Source organism: Astyanax mexicanus, chromosome 1 (assembly GCF_023375975.1).
Source record: "Astyanax mexicanus isolate ESR-SI-001 chromosome 1, AstMex3_surface, whole genome shotgun sequence".
In the NCBI taxonomy this organism is placed as follows: Eukaryota; Metazoa; Chordata; class Actinopteri; order Characiformes; family Acestrorhamphidae; genus Astyanax; species Astyanax mexicanus.
The window spans coordinates 109,740,281-109,758,136 of record NC_064408.1 but is presented as its reverse complement, the minus strand read 5'-3'; the positions used below and the strand labels follow the sequence as shown (position 1 = coordinate 109,758,136).

The 17,856-nt window shown below is 36.5% G+C and overlaps 1 protein-coding gene across 1 annotated transcript; it reads right to left on the bottom strand.

The window, feature by feature from the left end:
• Nucleotides 1–5,406: 5,406 nt before the first annotated feature.
• On the bottom strand, nucleotides 5,407–16,570 carry gem (GTP binding protein overexpressed in skeletal muscle). Its single transcript, XM_007236504.3, has 4 exons — nucleotides 15,990–16,570; nucleotides 12,559–12,635; nucleotides 9,549–9,738; nucleotides 5,407–8,324 (listed from the first exon to the last, which is right to left on the bottom strand). Exons 1-4 carry the CDS (start codon nucleotides 16,291–16,293, stop codon nucleotides 8,047–8,049), a joined length of 849 nt encoding a protein of 282 aa, XP_007236566.2. The 5' UTR covers nucleotides 16,294–16,570; the 3' UTR covers nucleotides 5,407–8,046.
• Nucleotides 16,571–17,856: the final 1,286 nt, after the last annotated feature.

The window sequence follows — 17,856 nt, the reverse complement described above, 5'->3', positions numbered from 1 at the left end:
TAGTGTTCTGATGGAGAATTTAAAGCTGGTAAAGGAAGGGTTACAGATTTGTATATATATATGAGTGAATGAGTAAAGAACAGATGTGAACGCTGTGTATTTCCTGGATTACGTGTGTAAGAAGATCTTAATGGATGGATATGTTCTTTGTGAAGGTTATGATGCAGGCTGTATCAGTACATCAGGTCAGTAGACAGGAAGGGGTGTATCATAATAAGTGCGGTTACGCAACTGCCGCTCAATTACATTTCACCAGCTGCTGCTTTAATAAACGTCTTTTTATTGAAGCCAGTTATTTGACTTCATTCATGATATATTGCAGTTACTGAACAACAAACAAAACTGAACATTAACTAACAGGCTTTTCATGTGAAAGCAATATTTTTTGGATATATTGGCAGTGGAATTTTTTTAAAACTATATTTTGCTCATGTTAATATTAAATTATATATTGTTTGAATATATTGTTAATTATATTAATATTAAAATAATATAATAGATCAATGTTTTGTGTAATCAAAACTTTACAGATCATGCTTTACTTATGTTTATTTACAATTAAACATTATTTATCAGTGTTTATTATGTATTAGTATCCTTAATGTTAGTTCTTGTATAGAACATTATCTCTGTAACATTACAGGCTAACCTTCATGCAATCATGCATTACCATTTATATAAGGCCCTTCACTGGTTGCGGTGGTCTTTGAGATGTTTTTATAACGTCCACAGTTCCACTTAATTTTATCAAACTTCCAAACAATGGATATTGGGAGCTTTCCCTTAATCTTTTCACACCCTTTTTTGCTTTATTTGAGCAGGGTACGTATATATCTGTATATCTAAAAGTTTGAAGAAAATGAAAAATGGTTGTTTCCTGAAATGATACTCTTGTTATTCCCAGTTTAAGCAAACAGTAATAAAGTGATTAGATACAGGCTGTCTATATCCTGCTGTCTGAAGAAGCTGGCTGTGATTGCCTGCAGATTAAAATACATTCAGCTGAAGCATGTAAATGGTTCAGAATAAGTTAGCAGCTGCAGAAAATCTGTATTTTCACCCTCTGATTGAGAATAAATGTTCTTCACTGAGGCGTCAATGCAAAAAAACAGGACAAATAAAAAACATTACTTATTATCTGTGGTCTAGTTCTCTATTTGCACACATTTCAAAATAAAGATTAATGAGACAGCACATATTATTCTAGCTGTGTATGTTCAGGATGCATGTAGAGGCTTCAAAAAAAGTTTTTACATACAAACTGGTAATTTAGAAATGTATTAATAGATTTTTTTTAAGGAAACAAAAGTAATTCTGGTTCAATATCTATCCAAAGAAACAAATGTTGGTACTTTCTAAGAATGTACTCATGTTTTCTGTGACTTTTTTCACTGAACACAGATTTAAGGCAAATTTAAAAGTTACAATATTTAATGTATTACAAAATACATTTACCGTATTTTTCGGACTATAACGCTCATCGGATTATAAGGCACACAATCAATGACCTTTTATTTTCTGGTCAATTTTCATACATAAGGTGCACAGGATTATAAGGCGCATTAAGCAACACTAGGAAGGATGCCCACATCTAAGTGAGCAAGGGTGTCTCCATGTTTCCCTTCTAATGGAGAAGCTAGGGGAAGCGCCTCAGTACACAAAAGTTCTTTTTAAAAAAAAAAACATTTTCTTTCAAAGTCAAACGAGTGCTGTATGTAAATCTACACAGAATTCTCTCCTAAAATTTGAGTTGAGTAAAGCACTTCCGTTTATTTACAGTAGGCTTAAAGTTCATTGTTTTGTTTAAGGGTAAGTTTCTTCAGCACTAAAGCTGGGTAAAGCAGCATTAGCATTAGCCGCTAACCACAGCGCTAGCGGGGCATAAATGCCGCCTGATAGCGCTAGACTGAGGAAGCCTGAGTGTTCCGGTAGGTAGCAGAAAAATATGGTATTATTCACTCAGACATCTGAGGTACTGCCAAGACGACCAAACATGACTTGTACTGACAAAAGCCAGAAGTCATGGGATAGCAGTATATAGATTGATTCTGAAGTGTTACTTCAAATTATGGTTAGGAAACACTCACACTCACTGTATAAGTTGTGAGGTGTTTTTTTTGTGAGTGATGTTGAACTGTGTGCCAGTGTGCTCATTAACAGAGTTGGAAAAGCCTGTGACTGTGGATACCAGGTGTATGGGGCATTCCATTTCTGATACTGTGTGAACCTGCACCAACTTTTGATGCACAGTGTTTGGTATGTATGGCATTACTACCCGCAGTGGACAGGACTGTGTGTGGTAATGGTTGGCACAATGTGTTTTAATAGGGCAGATACTAACACAGATATTAGCTCTGTAATCAGTTGTTATCTAATCAAAATGACCTGAGTTTATTAATTGTTTCACAGTGTGTGTAAACCGATTGAACTGTCAAGAATGTAAATTAAAGGAGAACTCTTGTGTAAAATGTAGTATAAGATTATAAAAAAGGCTTATCTTTGATGAATAGCACACCTCCGTTCTCCCACAGTGTATCCAAACACCCTTCAGACTGGGTGACACGGGGCATAATTTGCCCTGATAAATCACTTTTTCCACCGTTATTCAGCTCAAAGTAGCTCCACACCTCCTTGCTAGAATCCGTAGAGCCCTGACATTTAAAACGAGGCATTAATTACCTAAAAAGTGCAGAAGAAGCTTATTAAAAACGGAGGTGTGCTATTCATCAAAGGTAAGTACTTTTTATTCTGTTTTCTTACACCATTTCCAAGTCCATTTCACACCACAGTTCTCCTTTAATTCACCTAATGTCAGTATGTGTGTGTATGTTAAGTACTGTACAATAGCTTTGGCCTGACCAATCATGAATTTATTTCATGAATTTGCTATAAAAATTCCCACAGTTAGTACGGTCACACCGTGATGTTTAACAGACGTTTGGTTAATGGCCTTTCTCTATACTGTGATCTTCTGTTTGGCACTTCAGAGTCTCTGTTATTATTTTAACAGAATTTCATTTGCATTGCGAGTGTGGATGGGTTTGTTATGTCATTATCACACTACTTAAGCATCCAAGTGACAGGGACACAAGTGCTTGTTGTTGACTGACTGGTATTCAGCTGGGAGAGCAGCCACGGCTCTGACTCACTGCCTTAGTGCCTTTTACATACAAGCTGCTAAAAAGCAACCCTCCAACTGGCCAGATAGACATCTGCTCCCTGTAGTAGTGCCTTTACACGTTACCATGGTATACAGCTTTCTGAGTACGTCTATGACCTAAGATATGGAACATACTGACAACTCAACTGTTACAAATTATAGCTAAACATCACCAGAGTTATTACGATGTCGATTGGAGATATATTGGCGGAACATGATACATGTTTAGTATGAATTTAGCACTTTGTTACATGCCTAAGGTCAATACACTTACTTACTTGCAATTATATGCAATGTTATCTAATTAACCAATTAACCAATGTAAAATTTTACATATAGACATATGAACTGAAAAAACGAATACTTAAAAGTCTTTGGTGAAGTCCCCATCATCAGCCCAGATCTGGATACGTCTGGATCCACAGAGATCCTCCTGATCCTTCCCTCTGAGCAACTGGTGAGACCATACTGGAGTCAGTGGGAAGAAGAGGGTAAAACGCAACATTACATCTGAAAGCAGCAAAAGAGAGAGCGGGTTAACTCAATATATGGTTTATTAAAAACATTACTGAACAAGGACAAAAAAGAATATCCAGACTGGTTAGAGCTGACAGAAAGGCTACAGTTACTCAGGTCATCCAGATAAGCATTCATAATTCTACAATAATGGTGATCAGATTCTCAGCTTCTCAGAATGAACAATATGCCCAAACTTACCATGTCAGGTTCTGATAATTTCAGTTAAGAACAGAAAGCTGAGGCTGCAGTGGACACTGAACAGAGAACACAGAGATCCTCCTGATCCTTCCCTCTGAGCAATTATTGAGACCATACGGGAGTCAGTGGAAAAGAGAGGGTAAAATGCAACATCACACCTTAAAGCAGCAAAAGAGAGTGCGGGTGATTCCTGATTGATTGACAGATGTGATGATGTTTCATGGAATCTCCTGGTAAAACTTTTCATGCTTTCATAACTGCTGATTTCAAGGGATTTTAAGTAGAACAATCTCTAAGGTTAACTTAATATATAGTTAATTAAAACATTACTAAACAAGGGCAAAAATGAATATCCATACTGGTTAGAGCTGACAGAAAGGCTACAGTTACTCAGGTCATCCAGATAAGCATTCATAATTCTACAATTAGGGTGAGCAGATAAGCGTCTCAGGATGAACAATATGCCCAAACTTACCATGTCATGTTCTGTTTATTTCAGTTAAGAACAGAAAGCTGAGGCTGCAGTGGAAACTAAACAGGCTCTGGACAGATGAATACTGGAGAAATATTGTCTGGCCTGAGAAAATCTTCAATTCTACTGTGGTACACAGATGGTATGGTCAGAATTTGGAGCCACGGCTTCAATCTATTGACTCAATCTACCATGTGTAAACAATGCTGGCTGCTGGGTGTGGTGTAATGGTGTGACAAATGTTTATTGGCACACTTTGGACCCATTAATGCCAATCAATCCTCAATTAAATGTCAGTTCAACTGTTGCTGACCATGCGCATCCCTTCATGACCACAATTTACCCATATTATAATGGATGCATTCAGCATAATTATGCCCTAAATCAAAAAGCAAAAAACATCTAAAACTGGTTTGATAAGCATAAGCATGGCAATTTGGTTTGAGTTTGGTGAATTCAGTGCTCTTCCCAGTCATTTCAGCATCAAAGAACATTTTGTGGTATCAGTACTATAAAAAAAACGCAAGCTGATTTAAGAGCAAAATCTTAATAAAGCACTATATTGTAAAAGTGTGCTTATGTGTGTGCATGCACGTCTTACAGAGGGCCAGCTGACATATGTTCTTTTACAGGTTAATGCATGGACGGGGGCCTGTTAATGTGTGATGCTTTAGACGTACAATGTGCAGATCTCAAATATAAAAATACCTGACGGAGCAAAAGAACAAAAGGGGGGAAATAAATCACACAGGCACACAAGAAAGAATTAACATTTAGTGCCCTATCTTACACCATGCGCAGAGCACGTCACAATGATCATTGCTAGCTTGTTGGCAGAAAACACAGGTGCGCCACTGACTGAATAAAACCGTGACAACAGTCATCCGTCAGACATCCATATCTAACTTGTCTACACAGGTAGCCAGCTCTGTGCACACTCACCGTACGTATACCCCCACTCATTACACACGCATACAAGGATGCGCAGCATTGCACAAAACAACAATTACATCAACGATAGACAAAAACAGAATAAACTAACATTGCTGGTTCTCTTTATAAAAATAGCTTTTTATTTTGATATGAAATTACAAATTTAGATCAGAAACACACATGGAAAATAGATCTTTACACACTGAGGTACAAGGACACATTTAGAAGTATACACTGTAACTACTGTATACTGATACACAACAATATATTATATCTCATATATTAAAAACAGTAAAAAAAATGTATATTGTAAAATTGCCTTTAGGGAGGTAAAAGGCTGATTTGGATTGGAGCGGGGACTCCTGGTGAATGCATGTTGAACAGCAGGAGGATGTGGGTAGCGAGTTTGATTTCGGTCCATCACAGATGGTGCTGAATGTCTGAATCTAGCACAGCGTCTACAGACTGACCGCTCATCGCTATCTCCTACACACCTCATGAAAATACATTCTCAATTATCACACATTCTCAGAAGCTGCAAGTGCATTCACCTGCCAATGAATTCTCTCAAGTCACATTCGTCTCCTAATCAGTAGTGACTATAGAGGGAAAATAGGAGCACTAGAGTGAACTCTATCATAGTGAACAGTGCTTCAGTGATCAGGGATTCAGGTAAAACACTTGGAAAGCTAGCATTACACAGTTTCTGGTGGCTGTAGTCACATTCTCATATAATACAGTATATTGTAGAAATTCCACGTCTGCTAGGGTATACTGTTTGTACATTACAATAAATACATTACAAATAAAGGTGCTTTACATAAGTGGTTCTTTGTGTGATGCCATAGAAGCTAGAATCATGACTGTAATAGAGATGCATTCCAAAACAAAGGGGTTATATTGATTTTAGTAATTTTTCTTATTGTGACACACAGTATACTTTTTTGGGAATTTTACATAGATATATATAGATTATTTAAGCATTATCGGTGCTTAAAAAACACTAAACTATGGTCGATTTCATTACAGAGAGTGTAATTAGTCCAGTGGACCAGATTAAAATATTTAAAATAACTGTATTATGCATGAGATAGTATTTTTTAAAAAATGCTTTTTTTAAAGAATCTGCTTTTACTAGTATATTTTGTCTGTATCTTAACCCTTTCAGACTTGAATTATGTTCCAAAATATAAGAATAAAATATAAGAAAAGACGATTCTAATATTTTAATATAAAAACTAAAAATGAATTCCAATTAACTTTAAAAAAAAAATTATGCTTTTAAAATGTTAATTGCACTCGAAACCTGTGTTTAACATTTTAATTAAAAAAATTATATTGACCTTTTTATTTCACATCTCTAAACAATTAAAGAAACATGATAAAAGTGTTTAAAACATAAAATTAGTTCACTATAAGAATGAGCCTGTGATGTCTATTGTAATGGATGCAGGGTGTTAAAGGGTTAAAATCTTGATAATTTTCCATATTACCCATCGTAGCCCACAGACGCATCTAACACATCTAAAGAAGGTCAGAAAACTCTTACTTCTTTTACATCTACATCTACTTCTACAACTCCTACATCTCTATTACAAACATTGTTCTGTATAGAGCCAATGTTTTTTCTAAGGCTCATCACTCAAAGAGCCTCTAGAGACAGCTTTATTTTAAAGAATGTCCCGTAGTTCTGTGTCGGTTTGTAATACTAAACATAAAAGTGAACAGGGCATAGTTTTAAACTCTCTTTCTGCTTCTCTGAGGAATATCTTAAGTTTTTGTGATACAGAATCAAATTTTAAGCATCTAAAACTTCTGATAATATAAAAAATAACAAGCAGTACAGTAGTTTTAGTTGAACATAGGGCTGGATGATATATATATATATATAGATACAACTCAATAAGAGACCACCTAAATTTTTTTTTTTTTTTTTTTTTACCAAATTGAAAAGATGGATGATCACAAGCAATCAAACCAAGCTGAACTGCTTAAATTGTTGCACCAGGAGTAAAGACATAAAGTTATCCCAAAGCAGTGTGTAAGACTGGTGGAGGAGAACATGCCAAGATGCATAAAAACTGTGATTAAAAACCAGGGTTATTCCACCAAATATTGATTTCTGAACTCTTAAAATTTTATGCATATGAACTTTTAAACGTTTTCTTTGTATTATTTGAGGTCTGGAAGCTCTGCATCTTTTTTGTTATTTCAGCCAATTTTCATTTTCTGCAAATAAATGCTCTAAATGACAATATTTTTATTTGGAATTTGGGAGAAATATTGTCTGTAGTTTATAGAATAAAACAACAATGTTCATTTTACTCAAACATAAACCTATAAATAGCAAAATTAGAGAAACGGAAGTGGTCTCTTATTTTTCCCAGAGCTGTATATATTTCTTCATTTTAGTCAATATGATATAATTCTGGACAGATGATCCGCAGACTTCTGATAATGTAATGTGCCCTTAAACAAATTTCAGTCTTTGAAGAATGCTGTAAATAATGTATGTTAAAATATCACAAACATATGACCAGTAATGAAATGTGTTTATGGTGAAATATACTGATAAGAACTATTCTCCAGCCCTAGTTGAACAATACTTTATGCTCTGATGTGACTACCAGCTATTGATAGTCAAAATAATCTCCAACAAACTGAGGGAAAAGTATTAAATAATATAAATAAACATAAATATTTGGCTTGGTTCAGTCAGTTTTTGTAAATATCTTCTCCCACACTCCCAGTACAGGTCAAGAGGTCACAGAACGGACAGATCATGGCAGGATTTGGACCTCAGCCTGAACGCTGCATGCTTGTTCTTTTTGGCCACCAGTTTATCAATGAAGCGCTTGGCTTTCTTATGGACGCTTTCGGACTGCTGGAACTGAGCTCGCCATCGGTTGATGGCCTCGGCGCTGTCCCTCCGCAGACGCAGCTGGCGGACAATGCCCTCGAACAGGGGCCAGACGTTGTGCTGCATCGCTGCTGATGTTTCAATGAACTTGCAGTCGAAGACCATTGCACAAGTTCGACCCTCTGTGGGACAGAAGCATAGAAAAGAGGGTCAAAATAAAACTACATATACAGCTCTGGAAAAAATAAGCAACCATGTTAAATGATGAGTTTCTTTGATTTAACCACATTAAAAACCTCTGGAATATAATTAAGAGGAAGATGGATGATCACAAGCCATCAAACCAAACTGAACTGCTTGAATAAAGTTATCCAAAAGCAGTGTGTAAGACTGGTGGAGGAGAACATGACAAGATGCATAAAAACTGTGATTAAAAACCAGGGTTATTCCACCAAATATTGATTTCTGAACTCCTAAAACTTTATGAATATGAACTTAATATAGTTTTATTTGCATTATTTGAGGTCTGAAAGCTCTGCATCTTTTTGTTATTTCAGCCATTTCTCATTTTCTGCAAATGAATGCTCTAAATGACAATATTTTTATTTGGAATTTGTGAGAAATGTTGTATGTAGTTTATAGAATAAAACAACAAAGTTCACTGCTCAAACATTTAACTATAAATAGCAAAATCAGAGAAACTGATTCAGAAACTCAAGTGGTCTCTTAATTTTTACACTAAATGTTCATTTCAATTGGAAATCTCCCATTTGTATCTTTATCTATAAATTGCTTCTTGTCACTGAATGCAATAAAACCCTCACAACAATACTCCAAAGTTCAGTAGAAACAGTTACTACAACAAAAGCAGTTTAAGCTCTTTTAATACCATTAAATGCCAGATGAAACAAGAAGAAATTAAGTATTCAAACACTTATTATAAACTTAATGTATTATACAAATACACTATGTATGTAGCATAAACTCATTGTTAGAACATTATTGTTGGAACAAACAGCCCAAGATCATCCGGAGCTTCATTTTATCCCTCAGGGATGAAATTCCATGGAAAGTCACACACTATTAACGAGACGAGTCTCAGAACAGATCATCTTCCATGGAACATCTTTGAGATACGCTGGAGTGGCATTCTGCCAACATCAGTATCTGGTCTCATTAGGGCTCTAATGGGGCAGAATGTTCCTTCACAACGATAAGAAAAGCTTTTCCCGAACAATAGGACCTGCTATTACAGACAGCAAAAGTGGACAAACTCCTTATTGATGCCAACTGATATTCAGTAAATGGTTAATCAAGCAGGTGTCTCGACAGGTTTGGACATACACTGTAGATCAACTCATTATATTTTCTAGGGAAAGCATGAGGCTCCACTTCTCAGAACTTACCATTGACTGACACTTCTCTCCTCCGGACAAGGTCACACTTGTTGCCCACGAGGATGATGGGAGTCTGATTAGGCTCGCGCTCTTGCCGCAGCTGCACTCGCAGTTCAGAAGCTTTCTGGAAACTGGCTCTGTCTGTTATGGAGTAGACGATGATGAAGGCATCTCCGGACTGTGGGCAGCTGTCTCCATTCTGTAGGGGAACATAAGGCAGTAGTGACACTTCTTTAAAGGAAGACCTTATTATTCTTTTAATATAAAATATAAAATCTGGATTTTTTAGGAAACTAAATCATTTTTTTCCTTTAATCATAAATTTCACTGTAAACTAAAGAGGTTTTGGTACATTCAGATAGAGGCAGCTCTGTTAAACAAAACATGTTGCCAACAAGATGCCCCTTAAAACGTCTGGTTTCCTACTGGATCCCTGTGTCCATAAAGATGCTCAAGTGAAGAGAGATGAACAACTGCGTTTTAAGCCTAGTTGTAGACTATGGGCCCTATTGTACACCCTGTACAAGATGGGTCACAATGCAATTTGCTATCTTACACCCGGTCAACAGTCTATTTTCACGCCTTGAACATGTGCCTTTAAAATAGTGTCAGAGTTTAAGACTATATATACACTGATGGGCAAGGGTATCTGAAAATGGTGTGTTCAGGTCAATTTTTGGCGTTTAACTATCTTGGCAGCAAAAAACACAGGTGCGCCACTGACCAATTTAAACCCTGAAAATAGTCAATAGACACTCATCCATACCTTATACCATATCTTCTTAGCTACACAGGTTAGTTTCCTAAAGCATTGCGCTGTAAAGATACCAACAGACCAAAAAAGTCAGAACACACCTGGCTCTTAAAGGGAGTGGCAAGAGAAACGCTAATTGGTTTATTTCAAGTTACACCCAAAACACCTATGATTATTTAAGAGAATTAGTTCATGTCTTGGTGCTTTTTAAGCTGAACAAGGCATATTTTATGCACGCTTACGATACTAAAGACTTACTGATACTCCCTAAATCCAACTGCGCGATGTGCAGTTTGTGTCTTGCCAATACATCGCTAAAATAGGGCAGAATGTTTTCCTTTCAATGGAAGTCCAAGACTAGGCTAAATTCTTGTCTGGGATATTGACAGTATACGTCCAAATTTTTGTGGACACTGCTACTAATAAATGCACCCAGATATGTTAAGTTGCACCCACTGCTGATACAGATGTGCAAGTTGAAGAGTAACTGTTTATTTTACCTTGAGTGTATCGACAAATATCTTTCAGTTATGATTACTTATCTTAGTATCTATAATTACATAATCATTGTGTGAAACCTTGTATTTTATATGCATTAACCAATACTCACATTGTATTTGATCATTTTTATTACTCACAGTGTATTTTATACGCATTTATATAGAAGATTAACCAATAATCACAGTATATTCTTTACACATATAGTAAAACATTGTTTGATCAGGCATGTGACTAACACATCTATTATATGACAAATTAACCCACACGATACACAAGGCATTTACTAACACATAGGGTCTATTGTATGGCGGTCTAACCACGCGCTACTAACACATTAACATATAACATATGAGATCTATTGTGTGACTTGTGTAGCTCATGCTTGAAGCATTTCGTTTACTGCATGTCTCTGACTAACGGCCATCAATCATCAGCTGGTGCACTCTGGATGAACTAAATTGATACAAAGGAGGCTTCGAGACGAACAGTGTGGCCTTTCTCTCTCTGTGCGTGCAAAGTTCTTCACCTACCAAAGCGGGAGGACGTGCGCACATACACTCTAAGAAATATAAGTACAGATTTGTACTTAAAAGAGTACAAAGCTTGTCGCTGGGGCTGTACCTTATATTGAGGCACAAAAAAGTACCTTTCAGTGAAAGTCCTTTTTTGTACCCATGGTTTTTGTGCCAGTAAAGATCATAAAGATTATAAACATTATCATCAACTAAATATGGCTCAAAAACTTGATGATACAAAATTGTCTGGCTTTCAAATAAAAAATGTGCAATTTAAATATATATTGTTTATTAGTGCAGTGATACAGAATACTGAATGTACCCTTTGGCTGGTTAAATGGTACAAATTTGTACTTATTGCTGTTAGAAATTACTTTGTACTTCAGAGGGAACAAATCTGACCCCGTAAAGACCAATATTGTACCTTTGAGGGTACAATTATAAAGAGTGTACCTTCGAGTACAAAAAAGTACTCATATCGTACCTCTGTTTTTTAGAGTGTAGGGAGGGCGGCACTGTCTAATTACTGGAACAATATCACACTGTCTGACTGGACCCAGTCAATTCTTGAAACAATACCACACTGTCCGTCTGGACACAATCAAGGCCAAACACTAGTGGTCCGGTCAGACCTGTGAAACTTGAGCACTAACACGTGAGAATATGCATACTAACATGAGATGATTTTAGCAACGCCTCATCAGCAGGTTTCACGTCATTTGGGGTATAAACATGGAGTCGGATCAGAGGGGGGTCAGAACTTCTACTGGGACGGCTGTTAGACGGTCTTTCATGTGTGGGTTCTCCTGAATATTCAGTACTTTGTAATAAATACTTGGTTTGCTTTCAACTTCACTCCACCTGTCTGCGACTCTCTATCAAACGAACACGTAGGGGAGTTGTACCCCGGATGAGGGGTGGGTGTGGACCCATCTTTCACTTTCTTTTCTACAACAAAGTGCACATATACACAGCTTCTCTAGTTTCTGTAGTACAGATGATAGAAAATAACTCTTTGGAGAAGAAAAACAAGAACCTATTGGCACCACGCCTAATGACAACCGTGGTCTAGAGGGGTATAAAATCACTGGAAACCAAATACAAACACTTAAGCAACAATAAAACACCTGATTTTAATATCTTCTGAACACTCACACTGGTGAATCTACAGATTTAAGCTGACTTGACAGAAGGTTGAAGTTAGGGTGATGGTGTAATAAATGTGGAGTTGTGAGAGTGTGTCTGATACCTGGGAATCCCACATGTCCAATAATGTAACGGTAGCACTTTCACCATCCACCACCATGTGCTGCTCCACCGTCTCACCTGGAAAGAAAAGCACATTAGAAGGAGATCAAAGCCCGAAACTTAAATCTCATTATCTGTTTACCAGACTAACAGGCTTCACCATGTCTCAACTGGTTTAGGACATTCTGACCCTGTTTAGCTCTGATACATTGTGTGTATCACTTTATTTAAAATCTGTTGTAATTTTATCTCTTTGCACATCATTATTTGTTTACACATTCTTGAGCACTGCATTGACAATCTCCATAATTGTAGGTCCTTAGCCCATTGAGTTTTTGTAGTCATATTTTTTGTATGTTTTTTTTTGTTTTATATAATGTGTTATTAACTGTGGCTGCCAAAAAATCCTTCTAAACTACCATATTTATGCACTCTGGATCATCAGGTAAAATACATTTTAATGTAAAGCTTTATAGCATGATTTAATTACCTATAATACATAAATTAATCTGAAATGAACTGGACTAACTCAACAGTACAGCACTAGAAGCCCAAAGTACTTCAGTGGGGTCCAACAGTACTGACCAGTGACAGTTTCAACCAAATCTACTGGTGTATTTTAACACGTTATTGCAATAATTAGTGTGTACACCTCTACACTTCACAATTTAAACTGTATTAATAGCATGTATATTTGAAACAGACTGTGCAATATTATGCCAAGTATGTTCATGTGTCTTGTTCATATATTGTGTCTTGCTTTGGGCTCTATGACTGTATACTGTACAATAGGTATGTGCCATATCTGTATTTATTTTTAATTGTGTGTTTGCAGATAACATTCATTAAATATACTACACTTCAGTTTGAGGTAGACTTTTGTATTTTTGTACATTCATTTGAATAGGGCTGAAAGTGGAAGTCCAAAAAGGCAATTTCGAAAATAGCTAAAGTCCTACAGCATGAGCTGATGGCCTATAACACACAAATCCCTCTATAATTGACTGGAATACCTCCACAGTAGAGCCATAGAAGCCAAAAGAAGTTTAGATGGGATCAGACAGCACTGACCAGAGACTGAGTTAACCTTACCTACTTAACAGCTCATATATTAGTACATTAAACATTTGGAAGAGTGCAATAGTGTGTATGTTAATGGGTATAGCCTAAATTCTGCATTTTTAATGCCATTCTTTGGGCTTTAATATTGTAGTATAGAGTCTTAATAAGGATTCAAGTATTTTGACTCTGTGTATTTTGGGTGATATATGGAACAGGGGAATATACAGTAAATACTGTGTATAATTTTTGTATTGTATGAATAGGAATGAAATAACAGACATCTAAATTCTAGAGCACCAGAAGCCAACATGATTTAAACAGGGTAATACATTAAGGACCACTGACCAGTCACCACATTTCTGGTGCATAATCTATTAATTAGCCTTTATATAAAGGCAATATAAAGTAATTATTACACAAATTATATCCAGACAAAAAACTAAAATGCCTAAACAGCAGTTACGGAAATAACTGAAGTCCTATAGCATGAACTGATGACCTAAAATACGCAAATCCTCTGGAATTAACTGGATTAACCCCACAGTAGAGCAGCTAGTAGCCAAAAGAAGTTAAGATAGGGTCAGACAGCGCTAAACAGTGATGACTGAGGTTTCAACTGAATCTACTTTGGCATATATTATTTTTCTCATGTGTTTTATATGAATAACTTGTATATTAGGATCAGTAAAATGCTGTGTACAGTAATATAGTAAATTAAAGAAAATGGCTTCATTAATCAGGTCCTATGGCATGAGTTAACTGCTTATAATAGATACTGTAAATCCCTCTGTAATGATCTGGGATGACTGAGTAGTTAAATGGGGTAAGACAGCAATGACCACTGATCACTCACCACATTCACTGGTGCATTATATTTCAGTTATGGCCATTTAGGATCTAAGTTTTCAGGCCTATTGATTAAGGTCAAATAAACTCAATTATTTTTAGTAGAGCAGAAAATAAAAGACCCTAAAGTCAGTAAAATGATGGTCTGATGGCCTATAATGCACAAATCCTCTGTAATTAACTGGAATAACCCTGCAGTAGAGCAAAAGAAGCGAAAAGAAGTTGGAATGGGGACAGATAGCGCTGACCAGTGACTATTCCAACTTTTTCTAGTGGTGCATTTATTAGTTATTGGGTCGAAATGAACATTGTTAAATTGTTAAGTAATGTCTTATCTAATTATTCATTGACAATAGTTAAGACATTATTAATCATAACTCAATTTTAAAGTTTAAGAATGCTGTAAATGCTAATGAAGAGATGTAGTGTCTAGTGTCAACTAGTCTTGATTATGCCTGTCACGATAATTGTCACTTATCCTACAATAAATGGACATGCTCTCAATAATGTTTTTAATTATCATGACACTGTGTTTATTTGTATGTTTGTTGACTTTTACAGCTCTGGAAAAAAATGTAAACCACTTCAGTTTCTAAATCAGTTTTTCTGATTTTGCTATTTATAGGTATATGTTTGAGTAAAATGAACATTGATGTTTTATTCTATAAAGTACAAACAACATTTTTCCCGAATTCCAAATAAAAATATTGTCATTTAGAGCATGTATTTGCAGAAAATGAGAAATGGCTGAAATAACAAAAAAGATGCAAAAGAAAAAAAACTCATATTATAAAGTTCAGAAATCAATATTTGGTGCAATAACCCTGTTTTTAATTCCAGTTTTCATGTTCATGTTCTCCTCCACCACTCTTACACACTGCTTTTGGATAACTTTATGGTTTTCCACTCCTGGTGCAAAAATTCAGTATAGTTTGGTTTGATGGCTTGTGATCATCCATCTTTCTTTTGACTATATTCCAGAGGTTTTCAATTTGATAATATCAAGGAAACTCATAATTTTTAAGTGGTCTAATATTTTTTCCAAAGCTGTATAGTAAACTATAATTTATCCAGTTCATGCAAAACCAGACCAATGTTTAAAAAAACGAGAAGAAAAAAGTATATATTTAATAAACCAGGGTTAATTAAAAATGTATTTGTCATGCTATTCCTTTTATTGTTAGGTCAGTGGCATTTAATTTATGGTCTTAAAATGCCAATAATATTGTTTATCGCTATTATTCCAAGGCTAATATATAGCAACAAAATATTGTTATCCTGACAATCCTGGTGCCAATTAATACTAAAGTTAAGATACTACTACTGACACTACTGTTAATTAATGCACCCTTATTGTAAAGTGTTTCGAATTAACTTGCATTAAATCAAATTAACTAAGAAGCAATTCCAGCAATCATGCACACTTTTAAATGCATGCATTTTAATTGCACGTGCATGCATGTTCTCACTCATTGTTCAGAAACTTTACAATGCATCAGAAGTTGCATTAAAGTACCTTCCTACCTCCATACTGCTCGCAGTCGCACTGCATGCTGTCTGCAGCCCCGGCGAAAATGCTCGCGAGCGCCGTCTTTCCCACGCCGTCTTCCCCCAGCAGCACCACGGTGAAGGGTCCGCTGGCGCTGGGGGGCAGGGCGGGGGGCTCCTCGTAGCAGCAGGAGCGGGAGCGCGGCGGTCCTGCAGCAGCGGAGGAGGTGGAGGGTCCGTCAGTCAGCAGGTGCCCTCCCTCCGTCCCGCAGATGCTCCACCGGTGCAGGCGCTGCTGCACGCGCAGGCTGTGGCGCCGCACGCTCGCGAGGAGAGTCATGATGCTCCGGCTCCTTTAGATCGAGCGGAAACGCGGGAAACCGACCGAGCCGCGGGGAGGAGAACACACTCAGCGGGCTAAGAGCCCCCAAACCCGGACAGCGCGCTCAGAAAAAAGTCCCGTAAACCCAACAAACAAACAGAGCAGCAGCGGAACTGTGAGCTCCGAGTTGTGCTCGGATAGAGTCTCAGGACCTGATCTGACTCCTGACTGCGAGCTGCTGCTATTCCTAGATCAACTCCTCAGCTTTTTCTGTCTCTAATCTGCAGCCTAACCAGCTTTATAGTAGCGACCGACTCCTCAACGAATCATTCACTCCAATAGACTCTTTGATTCAGTGAATCACTTCATTAAACACTGAACTGAAGTCCATATATTTAAAATGATAGATATTGTGACACAATATTGCAATAATAAATGAATCCGTAAAAATGTTTTTGGAACAATTATCAAGCAACAACAAGCCTTTCAGAATTACCTTATTGACTTAGAAGAAAAGATCAAAGGATGGAGAGGAGGAAGAATGGAAGGAAGGATGGATGAATGGAAGGATGGTTGGAAGGAAGAAAGGAAGGAAGGAATGAAAGATGAAAGGAAGGACGAATGAAAAGAAAGGATAGAAGGAAGGATGGATTGATGGATGGAAGAAAGGGTGGAAGGAAGAATTGAAGGAAGGAAGGAAAAATGGAAGGAAGGATGGATGTGGGGAAGGACAAAAGAAAGAATTAAAGGAAGTCAAAAGAAGAAAGTAAGGATGGGTGGGAGGATGCTTTTTTTGATCCCAAAGGAAATTTTGGAATTTTATCAAATTACTTTTTTTTACCTTCCCATAAATGTTAATAATTTGAAAATCAATCATTTTATCTTACATTTATTATTTGTTTTGTCATTTTATAATTTAACTTGTATATCAATATAACTTTGTACACTTATAGTAATTTTATTAATTTATTCATTTTTTTCAGCTGAATTTTATTTGGCAGTTTTGAAATGTTCATTTATTGTTTCTTTGTTTTATTTTTATGGACCAATTGCATGTTTAAACAGGTGGACTTACATTATGGCATCTGCTGTTTTTTGGATTTATAAATGTATACTTATTAATTTAAATAATTTCTATATAATACGTATAATAATAAGTTATATTATAAATGAGTCACTCTCAATGTACTCAGAGCTTATATAAATTATAAATTATTGATCGATTGTTTTTACTAGAGCATTCAGTTTCATTGGAGATTCACTGGCTTCACTTATTACTTCACTTTATTACTTTACTTGAATCAGTGAATCACTGAATTGGATGTTTGTTCAGAGACAGATCTAATGAATCGGTTCGTTAAACTGATTCGAACTGAAACGGCGCGCCGTTCTAATAAGCTGCGGTCTCCCTGACGTCACTCTGACCTCTGCTAATGAGCTAAAGAGGGAAAGGGGGTCCTTAATAGGAAACTTTGGTAAATGAACAGTTCAATTCAAATATATTTATTAATTATTTACAAATCAATATCCGTCTCATTCTGTGGTGGATAGCCTGCCCATATAGCCTTTATGGCAGAGAAC

Coding starts and splice junctions, on each gene's coding strand:
- gem (XM_007236504.3), bottom strand. CDS start 16,293: ATGACTCTCCTCGCGAGCGTGCGGCGCCACAGCCTGCGCGTGCAGCAG. Junction 12,636..15,989: donor CGACTGCGAGCAGTATGGAG/GTAGGAAGGTAC, acceptor TTTTCTTTCCAG/GTGAGACGGTGGAGCAGCAC. Junction 9,739..12,558: donor TGGACATGTGGGATTCCCAG/GTATCAGACACA, acceptor GTTCCCCTACAG/AATGGAGACAGCTGCCCACA.